Source organism: Echinops telfairi, unplaced genomic scaffold, assembly GCF_000313985.2.
Source record: "Echinops telfairi isolate 266 unplaced genomic scaffold, ASM31398v2 ScPeMD7_6;HRSCAF=24_0, whole genome shotgun sequence".
NCBI lineage: Eukaryota > Metazoa > Chordata > Mammalia > Afrosoricida > Tenrecidae > Echinops > Echinops telfairi.
This window is the reverse complement of record NW_022103902.1, coordinates 8462962-8475448: the sequence shown is the minus strand read 5'-3', so window position 1 is coordinate 8475448 and position 12487 is coordinate 8462962. Positions and strand designations below refer to the sequence as shown.

General features: G+C 41.1%; 1 protein-coding gene across 1 annotated transcript in view; it reads left to right on the top strand.

Moving 5' to 3' along the window:
- The window catches only part of CD47 (CD47 molecule), a 61782-nt gene that overhangs the window by 45407 nt on the left and 3888 nt on the right, over positions 1 to 12487 (top strand). The window contains exons 6-8 of the mRNA XM_045286148.1: positions 1211 to 1303; positions 5945 to 6037; positions 11754 to 11785. Of these exons, the coding sequence (XP_045142083.1) occupies positions 1211 to 1303; positions 5945 to 6037; positions 11754 to 11785 (218 nt within the window). The remainder of the gene's footprint in view (positions 1 to 1210; positions 1304 to 5944; positions 6038 to 11753; positions 11786 to 12487) is intronic.

The window sequence follows — 12487 nt, the reverse complement described above, 5'->3', positions numbered from 1 at the left end:
TCTCAAAACATTTTCTCTCCATTTAAACCCCCGACATTAGGTCCTCATTTTTCCCCTCCCTCCCCGCTCCCCCCTCCCGCATGAGCCCTTAATAGTTTATAAATGGGTATTTTGTCATATCTTGCCCTGTCCGACGTCTCCCTTCATCCACTAAAAGACTTTCTAAGCTGTTCTTCGATTTGTTTTTCCCAATATGAATTAGTTCAAGGTCATCAAAGATTTTCATGACACTGAATTGTTTTGTAAAAAGTAATCTTGATAGATATTTGATACCAGCCAGTAAATATTAAATTACACTACATAATTTCATTGTGACTTTTTTTATATTCCTTCTTTTAATTTCTTGAACTTTTAGGTAGATGTTAAGTACACCATTGCTCCCCCACTCCATAAAAAGCCTAGTTCTACAAAACGGCTATAAATCACAAAGTTTGTGGGAAATTTTCCATTGTCTTTCAATTCTGTGTTTCCCTGAACTTTCAAGTTGTCTTTAGTTATTTGCATGATGTTTTAATGAAAATTGGTATGACTATCCAAACCATGTATCAGTTTCACTGCATTTTTGGTGTACATCACTAACATTTTTTATCTACCATATATACGCAAGTTTAGGCCGTGTTTTTCAGCACATTTTTTTATGCAGTTTTGTGGTAAAATTAGGTGCTTTGGCTGTTATTCGGGTCTGCTTATACTCGAGTATATACAGTGATTACTAAAGAGGGTTTCTTTTAGTTGCATGTTTAAATTTCATTCTCCAGGACTCTCTCTTGCTTGCTGTTGATGAGAAAGGTGTTGGTTTGTTTTAAAACCAGACATCTTCTAGACGTATGAGCTAGCGGGTAGGCTGCGCCACTGGCATGTTGGCATTACGGTTCTCTCCACCAGAACCGTGCTGGATAAGGGCGGAGAGCCAGGTGTAGGGATCACCAATGTCGTCAAACATGGCGCTGTGGTGAAAACAACATCAGTTGGGAGTTTGGGAGAAAAGCATCCAACTGGCATCCAACTCCACGACTGAAAGCAGAAAGGTGCTGAGGACTGAGCGCCCAGCTGGTGGGGACTTTGGATCACAGCAAAAGCATCCATTGTTATCTGACAGCAACTCCAGGGTCACAGAGTATTATTCTCCGTGACACAAAGTACAAGTAGGAGTGATTGCAATGTAAACATTCTTACCACGATTCTGTTTATATCCTTTTTCTTCCCGCAGCTTTTGGGATGACCTTCTTTGCCATCGCCATATTGATTCTTCAGGTGTTGGGCTTTGTACTGGCTGTGGTCGGACTAAGCCTCTGTATCTCGGGTAAGGACCACCTATGTCTGTCACCTCAGTCTCTTTTACTGGGCATTTCTTTTGACACAGACATGTATATGCGGCTTGTTCTTTTTCCCACACTGAGAATAGTGTTTTCTGCATTGCTTCCAGAATAGTACCTGCACATAGCTGGTGGGCTGATTTAAAAAAAAAATTTGTCTTTTTATTGTGAACCAGTGGATGATTTACCGAGGAAGTCATCCGTTTTTCACTCAGCAGTTCATGCACATTTTGTTTGAACTCATCCCCTGCAGTCTCCTCTGTGTACTTTTCCTTCTCCTTCCTGCTTCCGTTCCTTTCCTAACCTTTTTTAGATTTTGCCCTTGGATAAACGTTGCCCTTTTGATCTCAATGGCTGATTATTCTGAAGTCGGACGCGTTCATTTCCAGACTGGCAGAGTGACCACAGTCTTAGGGATTCTACTAAGGCTAGCTTGTTCGTTTTGCTCCCATGATTTTTAGTTTCAGTACGTATTTTCTCCCGCTCTATTCTGGACCTGATAATGATGTGATCCTTTGTGGAACAGTTGGTAGTGGTAGCCGGACGCCAACAGTTTTTCTGGTCACAGCCTCACAGGGACTGAGATTGTCATGGGCCACAGACTGTTGCCATGTTTCTTTATCACCCTTTCCCTCTCGTTGGAGAGAGATCAAAAGTCGCACTATAGATGGCCACGTGGGACACATTTAAGATCCCAGTCTCTACTTAGGAAGTAGGGTTTAGTGTGTTTTCTTTGTGAACTCTTTTATCCTCATTGACCTTGATCCCCTCCAAGACAATGGACCTTAATACCTAGGCCAAGTGACTAAGAATGGCTAAGGAATGTTAACTTTACCACCTACCTATGTGTTCCACCAGGAGAACGCTCATAAAATGTTATCGTCAAGAACACTCGTGGAGCAGGTCTGCCCTGTCCCCTAGGGTTGCTGAGAGTCAGCGTCTGGTTTTCGGTGTGTTATGCGCCACCACATTCAGAATATATTTGCATAAAGGTAAACACACATACAGAGTTATTCTCTGTCAAACATACGTGCATTCATGGGCATACTTCCACACCTGTTCAGCCTGTGTGTGTATCCAAGCATCTACTCCTAGATTACCACCGTTCTGGGATTGTGCAGTTAACCGGTTGCCTCTGATGCCTTTCCCTTTTTCAAACCTCCCAGAGTCTTCCCCTGCCTCAGCCAGTTTTAAAGCAACCTCCTCCTTACTGCCTTCCCCTTCACTCAAGTTAATACTTACCTACCCTCTTAGCAATGAGTTCCCCTCCCTCCCTTCCCCTTAGAGCCCTAGCATTCAACACAGAATGATTCTTTTTGTGTGAAAACTTATTGACTTTTTACAGTCCTGGTATCATACAACATTTGCCCTTTTGTGTTTGACGACTTTCATTCAGCATAATGTCTTGCAGGTTCATCCATGTTATGAGGTATTTCACATGCATCATTATTCCTTAACATTGCAAAATATCCCATTGCCCGTATGTATGTACTGGACTTTATTTTCCATTCTTCCATTGTTGGGTGTTCAGGTTGTTTGCATAATAGTTCTTTGATGAACTTGGGCGTGCATACATGTATTTGTGTCATGGCTCTGAAGCCTCCAGGCTACACAGCAAGCAGAGGGATTGCTGAGTTTTATGGTACTTTCATCGCTCACTTTTTGAGGAAGTGCCATGCGGCTTTCAAACAGTAGTTATGCTGGGTCACAGTTCCATCTCTCTGCACGCATACACCCATGTGTTGTTGTTAGCTACGTTGTTTTAACTTTGCTGTTCATGTTGGAAGGAGCCCAGGTGGTGTAGTGGTTACACATTGAGCTGCTAACCTCAAGATCAGCTGTTTGAAACCACCAGCTGCTCCCCAGGAGAGAAATGGAAGTTTTCTACTCCCGTAAAGAGTTACCTCTCCAAAGCCCAGAGGGGCAGTTCTACTCTGCCTTATGGGGTTGCTATGAGTCGGCTTCTGCTCGAGGGCAGGGAGATTTGTTTGTGTGTTAATGCTAAGTGAGTCAGTGCCTCCTTGTTGCTTTGTTTTGCATCTTTTTGAACAGCTGTTGATCACAAGCATTTTGCCATGTACTTGTTGGCCACTTGAATGTTGTCTTTGGTGAAATGTCTGTGCATGTCTTCTGCCCATTTTTAATGGGACTATTTGCCTTCTTTAATTGTTGAGGTGTTGAGGGTTCTGTGAACTTTAGAGATAAATCTTGTCCAGTTTGCCTCTGCCATTTTTCCCCTTGTCTGTGGGTCTTTTTATACTTCATGGTGAAATTTTTTGATGCATAAAAGTGCCTACTTTTTTTGAGGTCCCAGTCATGTATTTTTTCCTTCTGCTGCTTGTATATATTTCATTGGATTTGATGGTGTATTTATGCCATATATTAGGGCCTTAATCCATTATGCCATGTACTATCCCCATTTTTAATTGATGATCTGTATAGTTTTAAGTTTTACATTTAGATCTATAATCCGTCTTGAATTCACTTTTGTATATGGTATGAGATAAGGGTCCTGTGTCATTCTTCTGTAAATGGGTGTCTCCTTTTGCTGGCACCATTTACTGAAGAGATATCTCTTCTCTATTTGATGCATTCCGATCCTTTGGCAAAGATCAGATGTCGGTAGGTGGATGAATTTATTTCTGAATCCTCGGCTCTGTCCCCTTGGTCTGTGTGTCTGTCATTGTACCAGCACCGGGCTGTTTTGACTGCTTAGCTAGGTAGGACGTTTTGAGATTGGAAGTGAGAGGTGAGGTAATAGCTCTTTTATGAGTTAATACCAAGCTTATCCCAAGAAGTTGGAGATTGAAAACGTCCTCCAAATCTCTTTTAAGATGATGTCTGCTCCATTTCCCCCCCGACTCTTCACTTGAGTATATTCCCTCATGTCCCTAGGGTCTGTGAATCGCTGTAGTGTCCCACAGAACTTCAAGGAAAGATCTCACTCAGTGGTTCAGTTCATTCCAAACTCCGAAAATCAGGTAGGGGTTAGCCAGATGCTGGGGCCAGAGGACATACTCCACTCCTGGTTCTTGCCAGTGAAGCGATCAGACCCCCTTCTTTTCAGTGGGCTCATTTTATGTGCAGTAGAATGGCATTGCCGGGAATCCTGTTCATAGTTACTCATAAGCAGGAATCAGTACTTCCCCCCACCTTCCCACACCCACAAAGGAAAGGTTGTTTGGTGAGTTACCTGGAGCAGTCACATATCACCCAAATATAATAATCTGTTCTCTACCTCTGTATCTTATGTATGCACATATGTCCTGAGACTTTTGGCAAGATGTTTCCAGTAGGCATTGGCCTGCTATTAATCTTAATCAGCCAAGCTTCTTCCCAATCCACTCCAGAAAATATTTTTTCTGTCTCCTCTCATCTGTAGCATGTAATTCCTTACATCCATTGTAAGTAATAGTAACTGAGATAACCATTAAACAAAGAGCATGGTGTGATCATACCCTCTACTAAGATCAAAACTCAGTTTTATGCCATTCATGTTTGTTAGCAGATAATGGGGCCACAGCTGTAGGCATATGAAATCCAGAATTATTATATCTCAAATAAGGGATTATGGCTGGAAGGGACACTCAAGAAGCCTGTTTTGTTATTTCTCTTTAATAGTGCTTTGCTTATTAGGAATCTCTTTCCACATAAGTTTGGTGACTGTTTTTTGGTGTGATGTTTTTTTTGTTTTTTTTTCCATCTCTTTAAAGATTGCTGTTGGAATCTAGATCAATAAATCATTGGGTAATATTGATATTTTTATGGTGTCAAGTCTTCCTATCCATGAACACGTTTTATTCTTACATTTATATAGTTCTCTTTGGTTTGTTGTACTTGTGCTTTGTAGTTTTCTTTATGTAAGTGCTTTGTTTCTCTAGTTAGATTTATTCCTAAGTATTTCATCTTTTGGATGGCTATTGTAAATGGTTTTGTTTTCCTGATTTTCTTTTCAGAACTCTTTTAGGGTGAAGGAAGACAACTGATTGTTGCATGTAGATCTTGTAGCCTGCCACTTTACTAAATCTTTTTATTAGTCCCAGTAATTTCCTTGCTGAGTCTTTGAGATTTTCTATGTGTAGGATTCTATCATCTGTAATAGGGTGAAGTTCCGGTGTATCTGGGCTTTATGGGCAAGAAAGCGCTGTGCTAGTGGTACAGTGAATTACACATTCAAAACCACTAGCTGCTCCGCGTGAGAAAGATGAGGCTTTCTATTCACATAAAAAGGCACAGTTTTGGAAACCTGCAGGGATAGTTCTATGCTGTCCTGTGAGTTATTGATAGACTCCGTGGCAGTGCATCTATTGGGTTTGAGGTGATTGTTTTGCAGATAAACTGCTACACTTAGATTTGTGGTAGAGCTTCTACAATCACCAGGCACCTGAAGCCAGAAGCAGGAAACTTAGGTTTATGCCTTAAATCCTCTTAGTCTTGTTGTGAAAGTATGTGTTATATTCAAACAAAGCCTTTTTTGTTACTGTTTTTAGAATAATTTGGAGTCATTTCACTGAGTGAATGATCATGAAAATGCGTAGGATTTGGGGGGTGTTCATTAATAAAAGAATTTCCTTGTAGACTTGATGTTCTCGTGTGAAATCTAATGTGAACTTTCATTTGTTTTACAGAATGTACTCCAGTACAGGGTCCTCTGCTGATTTCAGGTTTGGGTATCATAGCTCTAGCAGAATTACTTGGACTAGTTTATATGAAATTTGTGGGTAAGTCGATCTTATTTTTGTTAACCTATGCTTATTTCAAATGTGTAACTGAAAAAAATGCTTCTGGCTACTCCTTATAGTTTAGGACCAAAGAAATGTATTGATGGTTCTAAATATGAAGAACATAAAATGCATGCAACTGTATTTTTAAATAATCAAAACTGAGAATGATTTCAAGTCATCGAAAGCTTAGATGACCAGTTGGTTTTCACAGACAATGGCACTGTATTTTGAAATGGACGTATTTCTTATGCTGACTCTTGGGAGTGGAATTAGGGTCCATTTGAGTGATAGGAAAGCATCTTCACTGGGCGGTGTTGAAATGACAGCTCTTTTACAGAGGCTCCTGTGCCTGTCGGATGCTCTCTTCCTGGCGGGTCGTTGGCAGCCTTGGCTCCCGAGGCTGCATTTACTTGGAGAAGCAGAGCCAGATGGGGGCACTTGCTTAAAAACCCACAAACTTTATCACAATGCGAAGATGATCTTTCCCCCTGACTAAAACTTGCATAAAAAAGCATACATCTATCAGATTTGTTTAACTTAAATAGCAATGGCCTTTGAAACACAACTGTAAGACCTTTTTCATTAAAACCAGTGTAATAATAGCACTGGGATTTAAATTTTAGGTTTTTACTACTTTTAAAGTCAGTTCGTTATAAGTATGAAATTAACTTCATTAGAACTAAACTTTGTATGTAATCTGCCAATTTTCAAATTGGCAGGGTTCTACAGATATTCTTATTTTTCATACATAGATAATGGTAGAAATTTTATGTTGTCGTGTTGCCTAAGGATGTTCCCTATAATCTCAAGTGCACTAATTCCCCACACCCCTTTTTATAACACAAACCAACTCTTAAGTTCCTCTCAAAAGAATTTTAAAAATTTAAATTAATGGAGTAAAAAAATTACTCTTTTTGCTTTCCTTTAGATAAACTTATTATGTCCATTTCTAAGAATGTAAAACTCGAATTACTATAGTCAGATAATTTCCCATATAATTACATAGTACTTTCGAAGAAAGTTTACCTTTATTTCTGGACTTCAGTTCTTAATGAATGGTAGCTGAATTTGTCCACTCTTCAGCCTCTTTTTTTCGGTAAAACTTCTGAGACAGTTAAAATCCTCAACTCCAGTCTGCCCACCATGAGTGTATGTGTTCCTTGGTGAGAGTTGTTCTCTGTGACCTTTTGTTTTGTGCCATGTGAAGCCATAAAGCACAAGGAAGGCTTCTAAAGCAGAGTGGCATTTTGCAGCGGCCGTGGGCATCAGGAAAATTGATGCAGCCTCTTTTTTGCTGAGGGATCCAAACACCAGGTGTCTCGCTTTTGAAGATGACTCTGTAGGTGTTGTTGTTCCCCACCAGTGCCCAGAACAGTCCCCAACCTGCAGCGTTTGTGCAAATGTCATGGAGTGTAGTCTAAGGCGTCTTTGACTGATAGTCAGCTCCTCTTGTTTTCCCTCATCTCTATCAGCTTTCATTTTCTTCCCAGGCTACCACATGCCTTCCAGGCCCAGCTAGATAAAATGATGAGTAGTGGAGTTGCCACCAGGCCTGGGGGGCGGGCGCGGCTGCCTCAAGTGGGCATGGGCATCATCTAGTTTCCGCTCCCTTGACGTGGCTCTCCTCCCTTCTATGTCATTACTCCTCTGAGCAGCCTGTATACTCAATGAGATTGGAAACAATGAAAGTGAAATCCTGAAAGGATTCCCTAATTATTTTTGTTCTTAAATATAATGTTCCATATATAAAGTAAGAATTTAGACCAATTTTATTGACATTTTGAGAATACACTAAATTAACTTTTCAAATCAACTTATCTGATGCCAGAGTTGAGAGGCGCACCTTCGGTCAATTGAAGGGCAAAGGAGAAAAGGTACTGGGAAGCTGCTCTGTGGATAATTTGGTAGACTAGGAAAATTGATTTGTTTGCTTATATATTTTAGTGTGTCGATCTCAGTACATATAGAGTAAGCCCCATTTAACATTAAGGTCGCCAATTTGAGCATTTGTATCAGGAAGTAAAAAGTGTACATTTCTGAAATAATTTCACTCGCTGGGTGCTCACTTTTAAAAGTGCCTTGGTGCAATAAAATTCTCAGTTAAAAAAATAAAGCAATAACAAAAAAACGCCTTTTTTAGGATGACATAATCTCCCGTGAGAATTTTAACTTACAATTTTTCGCATCCAAATTTAAATTTTAACGTTCATTGTTACTTTAAAGAGTAGAATTATAATGCTCGTTTTCTATGGCTCTTATTTACTTTTAAGCAGTTGGATTTTTTTCTTTAATTGGAAGAATTTTAATCGTATACAATAAGATGAAGGCCTGGGAACAATGCATGTGAAAATGTATAAATGATTAACAGGAGTTAACTAAGCTCACTTAAATTGGGCTCACTCTATATATTATCCCACTACCGTGGAGTTGATTCTGCTCTATGTATGTGGTATTCATATCTGTTATTTATAAGGGTTAACACTTCCATTTTCCAAAACCACTACCAGTTAATTCAGTACAAAGGCATATAATTGTGTTTCAATGCAAATCTACTTGGTAACAGTCAGAAATCACTCTTACCACATTACAGATATTTTAGAATGCTGTGATATATGTAAGGAGCTCTGATTGGTTACATGCTTGACTACTGAATGCAAGGTCAGCACTTTGAACTCGGCAGCTGCTTGTGGAAGAAGCAGCAGCTTCATGCTCTCAAAGAGTTACAGACTCAGAAACCCTAGGGAACAGTTCTGCTCTGCCCTAGAGGGTTGCTCTCAGTCAAAATTGACTCCACAGCAGTGGGCTTTGGGGTTTGGTTTTGTCTGGGTGCTGGTATATGCATATATATAATCCAATGCTCTGTTCTTGTCGAGTGTTAGGGAAAGTGAATCTGGCACCACTGGAGTTTTTCCGTACATTCACATTCTAGCCCTAAGTTTGTGATGAGATGTTTCGGGGAGAGAAGAGCAAATCGAGGACTGTGACAAATGAGGCTCATGTGCGACACTTACTGCTTGCGATCTGAAGAACTCTAGCTGTCAGTGCCTTAGGCTGATCACTCACAAATGTTGCCTTTTCACATGCAGTCACCATATTTTTACTCAAATAATACACTCATGACGTGGTTTTAGCAACACACACACCCCTCATGTATTAGCTTCCTGTGTGCGTATTATTATTCATCGGTCAGTTTGCCCCTATTGGATAGGATAAATTAGTTTCTGCCCTGCTTAGTTTGTCGTGTTAGTGGGACCACAGCTGAGCTCTGAAGACGGGCAGTTGTCACTCCATCTTCCTAACTAGTGTCCCCTTGAATCACTGGACTGCAACAGTCTCTTGTTTAAAATGGGGTGGCCAGACGTGATATTCTTACCAACAACTCTATACATTTGAGATAAAGAAGGAGCTCTACTGGCAATTCTTAATTTCAATTCTGATAATAAATTTAAATAAGCTTAGGACTATAACTCTAAAATTCTCTGACCTTGTACATTACAATTAGAAATTTAGTTTCCCTAATACTTTATAAAGGACTCCAGTGGCGTAGTGGTTATAAATTGGGCTGCTAACTGTCAAGTCAGCAGTTCAAAGTATAAAGTTCCTCTGTGGAAGAAAGATGAGGCTTTCTACTCCTGGAAAGAATTCCAGCCTTAGGAACCCACAGGCACAGTTCTCCCCTGTGCTACAGGGCTGTTATGATTTGGAATGGACTCAGTGGCAGTGAGAATACTACTTTAAAGGGTTTCTAGAATCGGAACAATTTCAGGTAGCACAGTGATTATGCATTGGGGCACCAACGATTTTTAAAATCGTTACTTTAAAAGCAAATACTAAAACCCGTTGTGGAATAAAGTGGCCTTCTTTGGATCCAAAGGCGCCCTGGTGATGTAGTGGTTATCTGTTGGGCTGCTAGCCTCAGCCACTCCACGGGAGAAAGAGAAAGCTTTCGACGCCCATAAAGAATTATAGTCTTGGAAACCTACAGGGGCACTTCTGCGCTGTCCTGCAGGGCCGGCCACTAAGAGTCAGAGTCTCCCTGCTGGCAGTGAGTCTGGTTCGGTTTTCCCTGCTTGCCTCCCTCAAGTTGCCTCCAGCAAGGAAAGTTTATTTTAAAGTTACACATTGGCAGTAGCAGACAGAATCTTCCCGACCAGTTACACAACTAGACGCCCCCCACACACAGCGGAAGAGTGTATACCTTAAGAACTAGAACTATCCGTTACATCCAGATCGTTGTCCGTATGTTGACCCTCAGCAGCGTGACTCAAGGGAGGTCTGTTTGTCCGTTGTTTGGTGTCTTGGCCTCTTAGTCAGTTATTGTGTTATTTCCATGAGGTTCCTATTCATGTCTTCTGACTCATTGCTGACCCATAAATCTAAACTTTGAACTCCTGGCCAGCTTTCTCTCTTTAGCACTTTCCCTTCCCATCACCAACATTCCAATTCCTTTCAGAATCTTATGAAGCCAGTCAGGTGCCAGGGTCTCTGACAGAACCGTGTAGGCTGCTAAGAAGCCCCCGGGAAAGCTCCTGGTGGTGCAAAGTTGCCATTTCAAGGCCACCGACTGCTCCAAGGGAGAAAGATGAGGCTAACTAACTGCCCCTGTGAAGATTACAGTTCTGTAAATCCAAAGGAACGGTTCTACACTGTCCTATAGGGGGCGCTATGACTCAGAACTGACTTGATGACAGTGGATTGGGTTGGGTTTGTTGATTTTTGTAGGTTTCTGGCCAGCTCCTAGTTTAATTGCCTTTTAATCAGTGCCCAACCATTTCTATCCGTTTTGGCAGCGGGGTAGGGTTGGGGCTGGGAAGCGGTAGTAGCAGCTGGATCTAAAACAGTCACCTGGGGCCTACCTTGGTCTGTCCAGTGCAGTCGTGCAGTCCAGGGTCCAGTGATAGCAACTGCTCTGGCCACCAGTTCATCCCCCCCGGGTAAGGATTCGCTGATGCTTTTGTAGCTTAGAACCAAGACTGAGTCTGTATTTACCACTGACTTTAGCTGCTGGGCGACCTCAGCTTTGCTAAAGAAATGATCTCCTCGTCTCTACCTAATTCGAGGAATTCTTTTAATCTTTCACCCACTTCGTGTCCCATTAACTGATTCGCTCCAAAGCAGTTGAGAGCACTGAAGAGGAACGGATCAAGAAGGACTTGATGGTGACTGTGGCCGACTACCAAGAGCAACTTTCTAATGAGTTAGGGAGGTCTAAATAGTTTCTGTAGTCTGTGAGGTAGTTGGAGCCTTCAAGACTAGACAGAGTGCAGGGAGAGCAGACTGGGCTACAAGGACCAAGAGGAGGGAGTCGGAGGTGATGGTGCAAAGACAGTGGGCTCTCATTGCTCCCTTCTGTCTCATTCTGACTGGGCTGGGGAGGGAGAGAGAGAGAGCACATATTGGGGCTGGATTACGGGCAGTATTTTGCCATCAAGAAGCCTAGCATGTAGCTTATTTGGCTGGAAAGAAGACATGTATGAATGAGAGAATGTTTGTGTATGTTTACTTCATATGGGTGGATTATTTGCATCATTTTTTGTATCAATGCATATAACCAAGAATGGTTTATATTTTTTAATAGGTCGAAGGCAATCTTTCAGTAAAATTACTGGCTCTAGTAGTTTTAGTGCTGCACAGTTTATTTCAAAGTAAAACCTATTTATTGCCGTGATTGATGTCATTTATTAAATTCCTTTTATTCTTTCAATTATATCAGCTTCCAATCAGAAGACTATACAACCTCCTAGGGTAAGTTAAGTTTTTCTTAAATGAATTGGCAGAGACATTTGCTCATACAGACTGAGGGCTGGCAGTTGGGGGTCACTTTAGAGAATGAGCATTGATGTCATCTCATGACCTTTGCATGAATATATCCAATTCATTTCTGAAACCTCTGCTTGATTGTTTTAGGAGCATTAGGATGGAAGGATCGTTTAGTAGCACTGGGGCGGAAGAAATGACCCTTGAGATAGTCATTTCACTTCTTTGCTCACAAAGAGCCGGAAAATGTATGTGTAGGAAAACTGGTTCTTATCTCTGCAATCAGGAGGGAGCCGATTCCAGAATGTTCTCCTCACCTATGGGATTTGATGTGCACACCCAGCATGACTATCGCAGGCCTAAAAGGGAGAGAGAGAGGAGCTTATATTCTGAATTTATTTCATTAAGAAATTATTATCTATAAAATGTAAATATTGCTGGATCATATTCTGAATTTTGATTCGTTCCTTCCTCCCCCCTCCATTTTTGTACATATTTGTCTTCCCTAATTCTGTACTGGTAGTAACACCTATCTTAAAATATCTTAATAAACTAACTGAGAAAATTCTAAGAAAAGAAGCAAATTTAGGGAGATAGGTGAAGGGGGAGAGGTGGTTATAAATAGAGACTTATTGTAGTCGTGACCCCAAGAAGGTTTTCTGTTTTAATGGAAATGAAGACCTGGAGAGT